At 34.5% G+C, this 18,092-nt stretch overlaps 1 protein-coding gene across 1 annotated transcript in view; it reads right to left on the minus strand.

Moving 5' to 3' along the window:
• LOC120516042 (vacuolar protein sorting-associated protein 13B-like) overlaps positions 1–18,092 on the minus strand; it is a 614,714-nt gene that overhangs the window by 382,776 nt on the left and 213,846 nt on the right. The window contains exon 17 of the mRNA XM_039737477.1: positions 4,986–5,170. Coding sequence (XP_039593411.1) covers positions 4,986–5,170 — 185 coding nt within the window. The remainder of the gene's footprint in view (positions 1–4,985; positions 5,171–18,092) is intronic.

Below are 18,092 nucleotides of genomic sequence, written 5' to 3' on the forward strand. Positions count from 1 at the left end.
TAGCTAAGCGGAGGCAAGGTGCACTGCAACACATGGCGAGACGTAGACTAACTCGAACAGAGGCTGGCAAGTGAATGAGGAAGGCCCCGCACCCCTGCTCTCGGCCCACAGCCCCTCTGTTGGATTAGCATAAATACATCGGTACCACAAGTGAACTATGAAACTTAGTACGATGAGAGAAGTCGCAAAATCAAACGGAAAGTTCAAGCAAATTATAGAAAACAACCAGATCTACATCCATTAAGTAATTCTCTCATGAAAAGCGGACAGACATAAAACAGAAAGAAATACAGACAGAACGCACTTGAACCACAAAATTTTTAAAACTGTTTTTTAACGAGCACCTATGGGCCAAGGGTAACCTACATTCCAAATTTCAAGTTCCAAGTCCTCATGGTTCGGGAGATTTTTATATAATAGGTTATAATGCATGAAGGAAACATAAAATTTTGATTAATATGCAGTTAATTTCAAATAAAAATTTTAATTGTGCGATTAACTGTAACGATAAAATATTTAATGAATCAACAGCCCCTTAATAAACATGACATCAGATGATACACATTTAAGGAAAACACAGTAGTTAAGTTGATTTACATATTCTTTAGTATAATTACTGTAGGTGCTGAGTATCCCTATAACCTAAGTACAGCATTGTAAGACATTCCTTGAATTTAATGGTACTACACTATTTGCCAAAATTAAAATGTGACAAAACTGAGTATGCAAAAAAACTACATGTCTGATATTGTATTGGTCTCCCTTGTGTCAGCAAAACACCTCTGTCAAGACATTGACTCCATAAGACCTAATTAGGTATGTGGTAGGTGTCAAAATATCCACATTAATGCCAGGACCAAAGTTTTATCAGCAAAACACTGCCTCCACCAGCTTACCTTCTTCCCATAATGTATCCTGCTGCCATCACTTACCCAGGTAAATGACAAACATGTATGCAGCCATCCATATGATCTTAAAGAAAACACGATTTATCAGACTAGGCCACCTTCTTCTATTGTTCCATGATCCAGTTTTGATGCGCATGTGCCAATTGTAGATTTTTTCGTTGCAATGTGCTGCATGTTCCAACACCTTTCTTTCATGGCCAGCATTACATTTTTTAGCAATCTGTGTTATAGTAGCTCTGTGTGATCAGACCAGATGGACAAACCTTCATTCCCATTGGGCACCCATGACCCTATTGCTGGCTCACCATTTTTCCTTGGACCATTTTTGGTAGGTACTAACCACTGTATATCAGGAACACCTCACAAGACCTTCCATTTTGGAGCTGCTCGGAGTCAGACATCCAGAAATCACGGTTTGGCTCTTATTTAAGTCACTCAGAGCTCAGAACTCAATGCTTGCCCATTCCTTTTGAGTTTCCTTCCAAAATATCACCTTCAAGAACTGACTGCTCACTTGGTGTATAATAATCCTACACCTTGGCAGATGCCATTATAATGAGATAATCAATGTTATTCAGTTTATCTGTCAGTTGTTTTAATATTGTGCATTATTAGAGTATGTCTTGAATAGGAGGCTGCTGTGCATCAGCAATGCTCTGATCCTACTTTACAAACACCTACTGTACTCTGTGGTCATGACCTGAGCAGGTGCCATACTATGATATTATACTGCCAGACAGGACAAAATCCATTCTGTACCTATACAACTTGACAAGAAAAAATAGAGACATCTAAGCTAGGTATGTTTATTTTTGCAAAAATAAAAATTCTGATATTCATATTTATATTATATTATATATATATATATATATATATATATATATATATATATATATATATATATATATATATATATATATATATTTTTATATAAGGGTTATAAAAACATATTTATTTAATAGCAAGAAAAAAAAAACCTGCCAATACCAATATCTCACAATTTAAAACTAATACTCCCACTGTTTTAAAGCTGGCTGATTTGTTAAGCTGTTCGACACAGGTTAGCTTGAGAAATAATGCTCTAGAATATTATATGTACTGCAAACCAACTTAGCCTTACTGACTAATAACATTACTATTACCTTTTTATAGGCCATGTGCACTTCTCACACATGGCATACAGAAACAGCTAAACTGCAACCCAACTACCAATAATATTAAATTACATATTTCAAAGATCTCAGCCTATCCACATGCTTAGGGAAAGTGTACTTTTCAATCTGTTGACATATATACCATCACTGGACAATAACCTTTCAGAGAGCACCGACATTACAGGAAAACAGATAATTCTGCAGTAAATAACTGGGATTCAGGAATCGCGTTGCATTGTTTCTACATCGTAAAATTGTGTCTTTATACACTGCTCAGACATGTAAGGAAATGAGGCTAACATGAGCCTTCTTGACAGCAGCCAAGATATGTTGAGGTCACATTAAGTCAACAGTGATTTGGTATCCAAACTACATTATGTGGAATATTACATTTAATGTGGCCCAGCACCAGTCTCTTAAAGCATTTCATAATAATGAGAGTGAATGTCACCAGTCAGTAACTTTTAAGACAGTCTACTTTTTCTTGGCACACTGATAATTGTCCTTTTAAAGCAGGTGGGAACAGTAAATTCTTTCAATGAGCCACTGAAACAGAGCATAAAATGGCAGCTAATTGGTCACTAGAGTTTTTTAAATACTGTATACCCTAACACTCTATTTCAAATGGTTTCTTAATGGATCTTGACATAAGGAGGATTTTTTTAAATGAGCCACCCACAGAAACAGAGAAGGCTGAATCATGCAACGCCTCAGGAATTTGCATAGGAGCAACTTAATGCATCTTATGTACGCTATGATCACGATGATTAAAGTGCATCTGGGAAGAAAAAATGTGGATGTAACTAGGTCTAGGTGTAATATGTACTCCTAACGTTAAGAACAAAATGAAAGAGGTTTTAGGAAGATGTTGTACTGTTACATAACACATTTTATCGTATATTACTGTAATTTGTGCTTTCAGTTGCATTGCTTTGTATTTTTTCTAATTTCTTAACTGGCTCTTTTGGACTATCACTTTAATCATCGCTGGTTTTAGATAAAGGTTTTTTGACATATAGGCTCCATATATAGCATTTTTAAGAAGTAGATACCTCAGACTATTTATATAATTTGTTAAAATAAGAAATCTAACATACTGGAACACCTCCTGTTCTGCTCCCCATGGAAATAAATACAATACCAAAAATCAACTTATAAAACTGACCCTGGGCCTTTCCCATAGAAGTAGTAAATTTAATATTAATGGTGACATATTTTTTGCCCTTTGTTTTTAGACAGAGCATATTTGCATGTTAAAAAAGTGTGAATCAATAATTAATTGACTTTTAGGTGGCAGATAGTTTTTAAATGCGTAAACAAAGTTTTCATTTTAGGAGTTAATTAAGGAACAGGAGGGATTAAGAATGGAAATGTACTGGCTCCATACTGTATATCAATTTCTTTTTTTTTCAAAGAAAACTTGAATATAATATACACACCATTCATATAAAACTATAATCCTTTCTCATTCTTCATTTACAACAACCTTTCGATAGAGTCAGGTCTATTTTGGGTAAAAATGGAAAAAAATGCACATCATATTGCATTCTGCAATATGTGCTTCAATGCTTAAACATTTTCCAGTCAAAGCTGACGCTAAAATAGTGCTGCCACAACAAGTTATATGTCATGTTTGACTTTCTGAAACACACCTGGAAAAGATGCTTATGTAGGTTTGTTTTTTTCTGTCTGTTTTTCTATTGGTTGTGAACTTGTATGGTAACTACCAGATGTGAAAATGTTACTGTGTGTTGCTTTTCATGCTCGTTCCAAAGCAAAAAAATCAAAATGAGAGGAATAGTTGACTTCACTCCACAGGAGACCTATTTAATAATTTGGCTGTTATGTAAGTAAAGGTAGCTTGGCTAAGTCAACGTTGACGACATACAGAACAACATGATCCTAATGAGTTGGAAAATACTAGCTCTCAAGAGAATCAACCAGATGCTACTGACATGTTAAAGCTACTGTTTTATTGAAGTATATGTTTAGTGAGAAAACTGGACTAATCAACCATCAAGATCCTTTTAAAACTTTGCAGCATATTAATCTTATTCAACTCTATATTTATACTAGATGAATAATTAAAAAAAAGGGTATTGTATATGTACATGCTCTTTAGTATTGTCAAAAATTTCTTTACAACACATTGCTAAACACAAGCACAGCCTATACATAACTTAGTCCCTCCAAAACTAAGATGCAGCATGATGTAACTTTAACTTATGAGCACATATATTTTCTGCACACTAAAATATGCTACTTATAGAAGCCACAAAAGCATGACTGTATACCCCACTGCTTAAGTGACATCATCTGAAAAAAATTTTGAAAGACATCCAAGCAAACTGACTTTCCAGATAGTTTTGGTGGCAATACAGACACAAAAGCATTCTGCCAAATAAAGGCAACTGCTTCTTCTTTCAGTTTATTTTTACTGACTGCTAAAAAAGAGATTCATCTTACACAGGGAGAAAAAAATTATGCTTTGCATGATTCTAACAGTTGTGTTTATGCAGCCATACAAAAGTTTATGCATTAGATGTTGAGGCACTATTGAGAATCTTATCCACATTTTTTTTTTTTTTAAATGTTATTCACCAAGAACCTTTCTTACCAACAATTTATGAAAATGAAAATATGTGAATACTCCTATATAAGCATTAAATATTGTTTATCTTAGGGTTCTTGTCACAGGTTTTTTTTTAAACCAAACAGGTTCCTTTCATAAGACGAAAAAAGCAAAATTTACAATCCACAAGGCTAGTCTCAGTCAGCCCTGGACTATAGCGTGCAAAATGTTAGAATGATTGGCAACCCCTTCAATCCACATTTTGATTACTGCACATTACTCACAGTGCCATTCCAGAAAACATAAAAAAGGAAAACACAAAGCATTTATAAAACCTTTGGAAAGAGTTACCTGGTGCTTTATAAACTTCACTTAGCAAAGCTTCATTTATTCCTGGAGGTGTCCCACTACCCACATTATGAGTCCAACTCTGGCAAATTGCTTGCAATAGAAGTGTCTGAGCCCTGGTGGCCTGTATTGTAAAGTATGGGAGTTCAAAAATGTATTCTGTAATGGGAACAAAAGGCCTCTTAGACCTGAAATGAGAGAAAAAAGGGAGAGTGTTTCTTTTTTATTTTATAATATGTTGTTTAAGGAACATTGGTACAATGCAGTTAATATATCACACGTTTACTTAATATATCAGTGTTCACAAACACTACAAACAATGGCAGGCTCCATGTGCCAGGCTTCACAGAAAAATTACATACTATATATTTAAAAAATGTCACACTAAATTTTTACATCAAACAGACTCTATAAAGAAATGTAGAAGTAAATGATTAATTAAGCAAAGTAGTTCAAACAAAACTGATGGGTACTTTTTTTCCAAGCAGCTTGAATTAAAACTTGCAGAAATGGTTTGGTCTCAGTTGTCATATAATGTAGTGTCAACATACCAGCTTTTATAGCATTCCTTGGCAGCACATTTCAATTATGCTGAAAATCCACAAGTTTAATTTGTACATATCAGAAGTGCATTACATCAACATCAAATAAGGAAATATCAGTACATAATCTGTTTAATTTCCAATTTATTTTACACTTTAACTTAATATAAGAGGTAAAAGACAACATATAAAGTCACCATGAATATTCTCCTAAAAAAGGACAGTTAGGTATCACATCTGTTTAAGTAAACAGCAGCAAAACAGGTTTGAAATGTATTACAGATATAAACTGCTTTTAACAGTAACTACATTTTCTACTATAAATTTCTTAAATAATTTGCTCACGTATACAAGCAACAGAAAACAGAACAGCGAATGTCTTATTGTGGACATTGCATAGGAAATGTGTTCCATGTGGCAGTAAAAAGGTTAAACTGTTAATAAAAAAAGAGAAAGGCATAAAATAACAATTATAATCAGTTTTGGAAATAAAACAGCACTCCAGAATCTAATTTGAGGAAAGGCTGGGGCAACTTCTTGGGAGGTAGTGAACTGATTCCAACATGCAAGGCTATAATAAGCACTGAGGGATAAGCTGGCCACTTTTCTGGGTTTTATGTACATACTACTGGAAAATAAATGGAGGACCTGATTTTTCTAACAATTTCACAAAATATGGAATTCTACAAGTAAAGTAATGCAAACAAATGAAAACCAAAAGGTATATGTTCTGTAACACTGTTACTGGAAGAATATAACACTACATTTTGTGGTGTTCCATATTTAAATTTAACTGAAAGTAAAATATCAGAGAATATTAATTTTAACTTATAGCAATTCATTTCATTACTAATGCTGAAAGGGGTGAAGGTCTCCTGCATATGGATTACAAATGTTTTCTAAAAGAATGCATTAATGAGCATTGGCCTAAGATGAAAGGTAGCATTACATAAATGATTCAGAATCGCCAAAAAATCAATTACCACTGAATGGTACTTTACACCTGCTAATTAAAAACTTCACCTCCTGTCATTTAATGAGAGTTTAGTTAACTGTAACCTCAACTAACAATTTTTAATTACACAATAATTTAAATTACACAATTTGTTCTAAAAGAGTACACCTTATCGTTCTTGGTTTTGGTTTGCTCAAGACAAAAGCTCATAAATAAACCTAAAGGAGGTAGCTTCAATAAATTTTCATATTTCATTAAAATTAGGTGCTGATAGGGAAGTATTATTTGCCATAAAGTGACTGTGTATTAAAAAAGTTTTTTTTTTGGGACACATTGATGAATCACAGCACCAGTGACCAAGATTCAATGAGTCTGATCACTGCTTAAGTGGAATCTGCCTATCTCACTTTGTCTGCCTGAAATATCTCTGGACTATACAGTTTCTCCCATAACATGTAAATAGTGGGCTAATGGAACCCACAAAAGGTTCCAAGTAAGAGTGTACCCTGTAATGAATTTGGATCCCAGTCAAGTTAATTTCTGCCTTGTATCTAGTGCTGCTGAGATAGGCTAAAGTTCCATTTAACTTCATATTTGTGGAAAACAGGTTTAAAAATGAATGGATGAATATTTTTCTTTTATTTTTACTTCAGTTTATATTTTTTACATGTTTTAAACATCACAGGACAAATTCATATGTTTAATTAAGAAAAATGTACTTGTGAAAATGAAGCTGGCTATGCAGAAGTTTAAATTAATAATTAACGTCATTTAAACCATTTGATTGAACTTTAAAATCAAGTGCAAGCTTTTCATTTTCCCTAAGTTTTGCAAAGATGCCATGGCTTTTCATTATTCCAACAGAGCCATATGATCAGACTGTATCACTTTCTACATCCATGATGTAGTCTCTTTAATTAGACAAGAGTGCACAGAAGCATTCTGTTCCATATTTTTATAAATTTTAAAAATTTTAGACAACATTGGATATAGATTTTTAGCAGTGGTTAATGAGGACTTCACAGAAAGATAAGGCCAATTATTCCTTGTTATTTTGTCATAGTTTTAGCAATATTACCACTGTACTTATAAATTATACATACAACTGAAAGTTTTTTTTAAGCTGTAATCATATGACAAAGTACAAAGTGAAAGGCTGCCAGTAACAGCAACTCTGAATTTTTTTTTGACACCTGTAACTGAAAAGCAATTATGAAAGAGGTAGTAACTGCTACTCAGAACTATTCACTAAGCAGCTGCAGGGCACAGAAAAACTAAGAAGTTGTGCATTTTTCTCCAGGGAAAAATAATTTCCAATATAACTAGCTGAACAGTCCTCTCATTAAAATTAAACCTGGAAAACATCCAGTGTAAATTCAAGAAAAAAAAGAAACTTGGCAGTTTACAACTTTGTAGATCTCAGGTCTAAAAACAAAAGAGAATATTTCATGAAATAAACTAAATTTAAAGGTACATCAACACAATAGTAGCAGTATCTACAAATGGAAAAAGATGGCATTAATAAACTGGCAGTGATTTTTTTTTATTCTTTAGGGACACAGATTTCCACACGTTTTTTTTTATTTATTTAATGAAATGTAAATGGAGTTACATTGTTAAACTACCCAAAAACTGATAATACCTTTTTGAAGTGATCTATGCAAGTCATATTATATATATATATATATATATATATATATATATATATATATATATATATATATATATATATATATATATATATATATATATATATATATATACACACACACACAGTATATATATATATATATATATATATATATACATACATACATATTTCTATATGATATCATGCATAAGTTAAAAGAATAGGCACTCACTCTTTTAATATCAACATCTTGCTTTGACTCAAAAAAGGAGCAAAGAACAGCTGCCGTTAATGGTTTACACAGAGTCCCAGAATGTGAAGCTGGAACCTGCAGGCGGTTTCCAAATTTTTCATTTTCATTATTACTCATATCCTGTACAGTACCAAATGATTTGTTAATTTGTTCCAAAACAACGAAAGTTGTACCCAGTTACAATAGCACATTAGGCACACAGCTGAGGTGTTTAACGACAGTTTGTTTTGGGGAATGGAGAGACTGACAGGTGTTCCTCTTAAAATTATATATATATTGAATGGGTAATGCCAAACGTCATACAGGCAAGTCACCCTTAAATCAGGGATTTAATTCACAAATATTTAGATTAATTACTGTTTAAGTGACATACAAATTTAATAACAAAAATGTATGTATGTATTTCTTACAATAAAGCCTATCTTGGTTTACTACCTGTTCAGAGCAGTACTGCATAAGATATCTATACACACACAGTATATATATATATATACATACACACATACATACATACATATATATATATACATACACACATACATACATATATATATATACATACACACATACATACATACATATATATATACATACATATACATACATATACATATAATACATATAAACATACATATACATACATACAGTATATACATACATACATATATACATACATATACATACATACACATATATATATATATATATCTATACACACATATATATATCTATATATACACATATATATCTATCTATATATCTATATATATCTATCTATATATATCTATATCTATCTATCTATCTATATCTATATCTATCTATCTATCTATCTATATATATATATATACTATCTATATCTATATATATATATATATATATCTATATATATCTATCTATATATATCTATATATATCTATCTATATATATCTATATATATATACACATATATATATCTATATATATCCAAAACGCTTACCTTTTCGGCAATCGTTAACATCTTCCGCTTTGCTTGGCACGGCCCCTGAAGCAGTAGCAGATCGTTTTGGAGCCATAATGAAGGGCTTGACTATGCACAAAGATAAACACAAAAGAGCACAACTCTTTACACAGCGAAACACGTTGATGCTGAATGAGCGAGACGAGACTTCCTGGTTAACACTGCATTCAGCATGCAGGAACTTAAGTGCGTGCTCTGATTGGTTAGCTTCTCAGTCAGGAGAATTTAACTGCGTGCTCTGATTGGTTAGCTTCTCAGTCATCCGCCAATAGCGTCCCTTGTATGAAATCAACTGGGCAAACCAACTGAGGAAGCATGTACAGGAAGTAAAAAGACACATTGTCCGCAGAACCCGCGAAGCAGTGAAAAAATCTGAGTTATATATTTAGTTATGCTTTCATATTAAATCCGCGATAGAGTGAAGCCGCGAAAGTCGAAGCGAGATATAGTGAGGGATTAATGTATACAGTGGAACCTCGGTTCACGACCAAAAAGCTCGCCAAACTTTTGCCTCAGTTCACAACCACACACTCGGTATACGAACAAGCCAGTTCCCCTTGCCTGTCTGAGCTGAGCTGAGAGAGAAAGAGAGACAGAGAGCAAGAGCGAGAGAACACGTGCCTGCTCGGGGGGGTTAGAGACTGCTTCACGTGTTTGCTGAACAAGCCAGTTTCCCTTACCTCCTGAGCTGAGATAGAGATAGCAAGAGCGAGCGAGCGAGCACGTGCCTGCCCTGGGGAGGGGGGTTGGGGATGGAGGTGGAGGATGATATTGCTGAATGTGTTTGCCTGCCTGCCTATCTGCAAGCGAACCATCCCCCCCACCACAGGCAGCCTGAGAGAGAAAGAGAGCTGCCATGCTTTTACATTTAAGCAAAGCCGCTCCTTGTTCATTGTTTTCAATAAGACGTGCACTCTCTTTGTGCTCTACAGTATTTCGTGTGCTTTTGCAGTTAACTATGGCTTCTAAGCAAGTGGAGAGTGGTCAGAAGTAAGTTTTGAAGAAAATTGAAATCGAAGTAAAGAAAGAAATTACAAGAGGTGGAAAAACTGTTTACCAGTTTACTCATTTACCAATCTGAGAACCCTCGTGCTTTCAAGCAGCATAATGTTAACAAAGCCAGACTGCCAGTAATGTGGAGGGTCTCAAGAACTTTGTTTTTGGAATGGCTGCATGAGGCTTTCACTCCCACCAGCTTAACAGCTAAAAGCACCAGAAACCCAAGAAATCACAAGAGAGAAAACACCTGAAGGAAAACACTTCATGCCAGAACTCGTTTCATGCAAGGTTAGTTTTCTTGGTGGTTTTTGTATTACGGATTTTTCAAAAGTAAATTTTTTAGTTCATAATGCGATTTGTTGCAATGTTATTTTTCTCTTTTTTCAAATGTTCGCTTTTTTCCTTGTGCTTAAAACTCATGAAAGTGCTTACAGATGGAGTTTTTCATAGCGCGATTAGGTGCGATGTTACATTTCTCTTTTTTCAAATGTTCACTTTTTTCCTTGTGCTTAAAACTCATTAAAAAATTGTTTACATGGAGGACTTCATCGTGTGATTTGTTGCAATGTTACTTTTTGTTTGCTTGTGAGCTGGTTTTTGCAAGCGCTTCGGATTTGTTGTTCCTTTTTTTTCTGCTGTGCTTAAAACTCATTTTAAAAAAAATGCTGCGTGAGCACGTGCTACAGAGAGATTACAGAGCGCGAGCAAGCACAGAGAGAGAGAGAGCACGGTCAGCTGACAGGGAAGGGATGGGGGGGAGGATAGGGGTGTGTGTGTGTGTGTGTGTGCTGCAGATGCTCGCACACAGAGAGAGAGCGCGTGAGCCAGCCTGCTCCTGTAGCTGAGGTAGGGAGGGAGGGAGGGGCTTTGTTGGAGTGTGCTCTACAGAGAGAGAGAGAGAGCGCGAGCGAGCCAGCTCATGTAGCTGATCAGGGAGCCTGGGTGTTATTCAATGTTTTTACATCAGTTTACTATTACACTGTGGATTCTATGGTGTAATTAACTATATTTGTGCTTAATCTTTACATATTTTTACATATTTACATACAGTTTGTACGGTCTGGAACGGATTAATTGTATTTACATACAATCCTATGGGGGAAACTGCTTCGGTTCACGACCAAAGTTCTGGAACGAATTATGGTCATGAACCGAGGTTCCACTGTATATATGTATATATATGTGTATATATATATATGTTTATATAGCACACCATTGTTTTTCTTGTGAAATTCCCAATAAGTTTGATGTGTCACATGACCCTCTTCCTACTGAAAAAACAAAAGTTGGATCCAAAATGGCCGACTTCAAAATGGCCACCATGGTCACCACCCATCTTGAAAAGTTTTCCCCATCACCTATACTAATGTGCCACAAACAGGAAGTTGATATCACCAACCATTCCCATTTTATTAAGGTGTATCCATATAAATGGCCCACCGTGTGTGTGTGTGTGTGTGTGTGTATATATATATATATACTAGCAGAATACCCGCGCTAAGCAGCGGAGAAGTAGTGTGTAAAAGAAGTTATGAAAAGAAAAGGAAAAATTTTAAAAATAACGTAACATGATTGTTAATGTAATTGTTTTGTCATTGATATGAGTGTTGTCATATATATATATATATATATATATATATATATATATATATATATATATATATAGCAAAATACCCGCTTGGCAGCGGAGAAGTAAAAAGAAAAGGAAACATTTTAATAATAACGTAACATGATTGACAACGTAATTGTTTTGTCATTGTCATGAGTGTTGCTGGCATATATATATATATATATATATATACACACACACGTGTACATATATACACACACACACATACTATGGGGTGCGAAACAGGCAAATATATTGATTTTCTGAATATATAAAGTCGTCAGAATATATAAAGTGAAAACTTGAATATATAAAGTCATTGCGAATATATAAAGTCAAAACTTGAATATATAAAGTCAGTGTCAGTATATATAAAGTCAAACTTGTTTCTGAATATATAAAGTCAAAAGTTGAATATATAAAGTCATCGTTGGAATATAATATATAAAGTGAAAACCTGAATATATAAAGTCAGCGTCGGAATTTATAAAGTCATTCCTGATTATATAAAGTCAAAGTCAAAATATATTGATTGAAACGACTCTGAACTGAAGTAAGTTAACAAAAACGTATTCAGAAAAATTAATTAAAAAAACACTGTTCGGTTAATGTTTTGAAAATGATGCATGTGCCTTGCCCAGGATTGGTTCCTGCCTTGTGCCCAGTGTTGGCTGGGATTGGCTCCAGCAGATCCCCGTGACCCTGTGATCGGATTCAACAGGTTGGAAAATGGATGGATATTCCAGCACTGACTTTGTATATTCCGACGATGACTTTATATATTGAAGTTTTGTGTTTATATATTCCAGCGCTTACTTTATATTGTGAGGTGGAGGGCTTCGCTATTACATGTGGGGACGAAACTTCACTTTGGTAACTGATCATGGTCCACTTCAATGGTTATACCGACAGAAAGATACAAACTCTCGCCTCATGAGATGGTTTCTGGGCTTACAACCTTACCGTTTCACAGTAAAACATCGACCAGGTTCTGAACACGTCAACGCAGACGTATTATCACGACTAAATGAACCTGGTACAGAGAGTCGCTTGATTCACGGGAATGTGAATAAAGCTGAGGGGGAGGGTGTGAGCTAGAGGGCTGATCGCACCCCAAGAAGATACAGACGCCCTGGGCAAACCAGAACCCCTGAAACACAGACTAACCTCACATTGCTCTTTACTTTCTGACTTGCGCTATAACGCGTAATGCAAACCTTGCGCGATACTCCGCTAACTTAAAAGCCTTGTGCAGCGCCTGTCAGTTGAAAATTGATTGCTTGCTTTTTATCTCTCTCTCTCTCTCTCTCTCTCTCTCTCTCTCTCTCTCTCTCTCTCTCTCTCTCTCTCAGCGGAACTGTCATCTCTGACTTGTCATGGAGCACGTTTAAGCGCATGTATTGCAGTGTTTGAATAAAAATCCTTCTTGTTTCTAGGAATAAAAATCCTTCTTGTTTCTACGACCTCCTGTGTCTCTGTGCAAATCTGTGACCCAAGCGTGACAATATATTCCGACGCTGACTTTATATATTCAAGATTTGATTATATATATTCCAGAGCTTACATTATATATTCCGAAATATTCCAACGCCGTCTTTACATACTGAGATTTTGGGAAGCACTGATCAATGTACCATGAAATCATGCATTGACAGAAGTTCCCCATTGGTTGGGCACGGTCTCTTCCAGTTGCACGGATGGGTGGGTGGATCTTATATGTCTGTGCAGGTTTGTTGTTTACCCTGCTCTAACGGATATTTTCATATTCTGCACTTAGCTTTGCAGTCTCCAATATCACTGAAATGCAGCCAGATGCTGCTTCTTTTTCGGCTTTCACTCTTTTCTTTACTCTTCTTTTTTCTTCACGATGCGCTTGCATTTAAATCTGGCTCCTCGTCTGTCGCAGCGACAGATACACAGAGCGACAGTGTTGCTCTGTGTACCTGGCCTGTACCAACACTCGCTGTCTTCGGAACGTCTGCCCCCCTTCCTTCTTTCACATAATGGTATGATCCTAGTCCGATGTGGAGCGGCTGAAGTTTCGGCTCTGCTCGACGGACATCGGCTCCTCTCGTTCACTTGAAAGCATCGGCACTTAGAGCCGGCTCATTCGCGAACGACACATCACTATTACTTAGCCGCGGAGCTCAGCTCAGAACGAAATGAGCTGAATGGGAGGGGTGATGATGACGTGACTCCCCCACCCGCCTTAACTGTCAATCCCCCACAAACACAGTCTCACGGAATTTGCATAAGCACATATATAAATATATAAATATAAATATATATATAAATATATAAATATATATATAAATATATATATATATATATATATATATATATATATATATATATATATATATAAATATATATATATATATATAAATATATATATATATATATATATATATATATAAATATATAAATATAAATATATATAAATATATTTATATATATTTATATATATATATATTTATATATATATATATATAATATATATATATATATATATATATATATATATATATATATATATATATATATATATATATATATATATATATTATTAGCGAGGCATCATATGCGAGAAAGCCAGGAAGATTCATGCTGATTTGCTGAAAAAAAAGTCCTTCTTCAAGTGGTGAAGGTGAGGAATTTAAGCCCAGTAGAGGATGGTTTGAAAAGTTTTGCAAGATAAGTGGCATTTAATTTTTTTCCCTGTGCTTAAAACTCATAACAAAATGTGCTTACAGCGAACGGTTCGTATAGGACTAGCGCAAAATCTTACAATGTTAGTTTTCTCTGTTGTTCAAGGTTTTCTCAGTGTTATTCAATGTTTTTACATTTAGTTTACTATTACACTGTGCATTGCATGGTATAATTAACTATTTTTGTGCTTAAAAAATATATATTTACATACAGTTCGCATGGTCTGGAACAGATTAATTGCATGTACATACAATCTTATGGGGAAATCAGAAGTTGATTCGCTGTCATAAAATACATTTTTTTATTCCTGTAATCCTCTGTTACTGAACAAAGCACCACTTATTAAGATGAGAAAAGCAGACTGCTCCTTCCAGATTTGTCTTAAGATAATAAACATCTTCTTCTGAGGCACACTTCAGCAGAAGCTCAAGCCCTTACCACAAAGCTCCACTTTTTAAGAGGTACTGACCACTAAATATAAACAGTTAAAACAGTGCATACAAAAGCACAAGGGAGACTTGCATTTTTTTGTCTCATGAAATTATCAAAGTAACAGCCATTTAGAAAACTGCCAATCAAGTCTGAAGAGTAACAAAAACAGTTAACACTGAAATTTGGCTAGTCAACTGGTGCATCATTAAACAACACTCATCCATATACCTGAATAAGTTAAACAAAAGCAATGAGGATACCCGACAAAGAGCATGCCTCTTTTTGGACCTTTTTTCTAAAGATTTTATTGTATTATAAGAGTGACCAGAAAGTTAGAACCAAAGAAACAAAAACAATGCCTTAAGAAACTCACATGTTCATGAAATGTTTTTAAACAAAAATGATGAGCTTAACTCTACATTAAGAAAATTCTTCAGTCATCATGGGCTGCTCTAGGATATCTTTGGCATGGAAATTAAAGACATGCATAGGTTTGAAGAAGCCACACAATAAAGTAGTTTATATTTACTACTTTGTACATTAAAGAAAGCAAATTTAAAAATTCCAACTTTCATGAAACAGTTAACACCTAAACTGTGGTATCTCAATTAAATGACAAAGTAAACCAATTTAAATTTAACAGCCATTTTTCAGGATATCCATATAAACTTAATTAGATCTTCAGGTCTTGATTACTCTCTTTCTAAAACATAATAATACAAAATATATACAAAATAATACAAAAAAGACTAATTTTTTACATGGAATATATAGATGGAAATCAAGCACCAAACTCTCTTTGATAATATTATCAACCTCTGAATATCTACAGGTATGTAAGAAAACATTAAAAGTAACAGAGATTGCTATCATTTCACTTGGCCAAGGCAGAATGATAATCACACAATGACAGGCATAGCCTGAAATTTGCTGACAACTCTTGTCATTGTAAGTCTTCTACAAGATGAGGAAGACAGCCATGGGCCTATTGTCAATGAGTTTGTACAATGGTGTGATCATTCTAATTTATGACTTAATATTTCTAAGACAAAAGACATGGTTGTAGATTTCAGGTGCTCTCCACCATCCATCGTCTCAGCTTTAATTAAAGGGGATACAGTGGAGATGGTGGAGCAATACAAATATCAGGGAACAATCGTTGCTAGGAAACTCAACTGTAAAACCATAATGACACTTTTTTATAAGTCCTTTATTTAATCCATTGTTACATGTGCTTTTACCTGTTGGTTTGGCAACCGCAGCAATATCATCTTAACAACATCTTAACAACGTTATAAAAAATTTGCAGTTAAATTATTGATTCACAGCTGATGTCTATTACTGAAATGTATTGCAAACAGGTTAAAAAGAACGCCAACTCGGCTCTGTCAGACAGTAGCCATCCTCTTTGCTCTAAATTCCAGCTATTGGCACCAGGCTGCAGATTTAAGTTTCCAAAGGTAAAGAACAACATTTTTAGCAACTCTGTTATTCCTAGAACTATAAGCATTTTAAATTTTGTAACTTGTAGGGATGCATCTAAATGTTAAATTCTGCATTATTATTTTGTGAACTGCTGAAAGTAATTATTCTTCTTTGTATTGATCTTGAGTAAGTGTCTATGCAATAACATTGGTTGTCAAACATTGTGTTTTTGTTTATCTATTGGATCTCTGTAACAATCTCTTCTGTTTTTTTACTTTCTGCTGCAAAAAAATCCCGCTGGGATAATAAAGTTTACATAAACCTAAAGAAGAACCAAAATTCTAATTTGACATGTGCATGTGGAAAGTATGTAAGCTTACTCCAACAAATCAATCTATTTTATGAGCTCATTTCCTACAGTTTAATTTTTTCAAATGAATTTTCAGTAATAGCAGACTCAGAACTGCAATTTATTATGAGTTACATTTTGCTCTACATTTTAATCTCAGCTTAACAAGATGCACATTAAAACTTTGCCATCTGAATTTCAACTTAAAGCATTCCATGCTTAGTCAGATGGGGAAATAAGAAACACTATGTCATGTCAGTGTGTTAGCATTATTTACAGAATGTAAGGTAACACCATAGCCAAATAAAATAGTTTACGCTTGCATCATTGTGCTGCTGGCAAAGTCAGCCATATTAAAATCTCCTGGTATTTCAAGTAATCTATGATGTCATGTGCCCTATTAAAGTTACCAGGTCATTTTTGGAGAAAAAACAGCCCCATACTTGATAGCGGGAATTAGGTTCTTTACGGGAGAGCCATCTTACTTTTTAAACCAAACTCACCAGGTATCTGTTGCAAAAAAGCACAATTTCTGTTTTGATTGACCATAGAAAACGGTTCCACTGAAAGTTCCAGTAGTGTTTAACAAATGAGTTTCTGACTAAATTACAGGAAAGGTTCCAGAATGCCTTCTGAATAATCTGTAGTGTCTCTGATGGTAATAGTAGTTTGGAAGACTTGGTGCCACCCAATGCTACTTTTACCATTTTTCTCAAACACTGATCCTTAGGGATTTTTTTTTACCTCTCTTACTATCTTACTCACTGTGCGTGGGGGCAAAATATATTAGGGTCCTCTTGCAGGCAAGTTGGTAATAGTTCAAATTAATCTGAACTTCTTAATTATTTCCCTATCTGAAAATATGGGAATTTTCAGTTGAGTCGCGTTTTTAATAGCCATTCCCTGACTTATAAAGGTCAATACATTTTTCTCTAATTTGAATTGTGACTTATCCTTCCCATGCTGATGAAAGAATAGGGAAAATTGGCCTTGATGACATCTCAAATTTATCCCCCATTGAAACAGGAAGTCATGCAAGATATAGATGGGAAAAAATACTTCAGTTACACTTTGTTCATAAGAAATTATAGGGATGCAAAAATTGTGGCACATGTGGTTTTGTTAAAAATAATTTCTTGATTAGTTTCTTTTTTTCTGGAATAAATTTACTTTTTACTCTGTGTAAATTATAAATTTACTCAGTGCACGA

Source organism: Polypterus senegalus, chromosome 15 (genome assembly GCF_016835505.1).
Source record: "Polypterus senegalus isolate Bchr_013 chromosome 15, ASM1683550v1, whole genome shotgun sequence".
NCBI classification, from domain to species: domain Eukaryota; kingdom Metazoa; phylum Chordata; class Cladistia; order Polypteriformes; family Polypteridae; genus Polypterus; species Polypterus senegalus.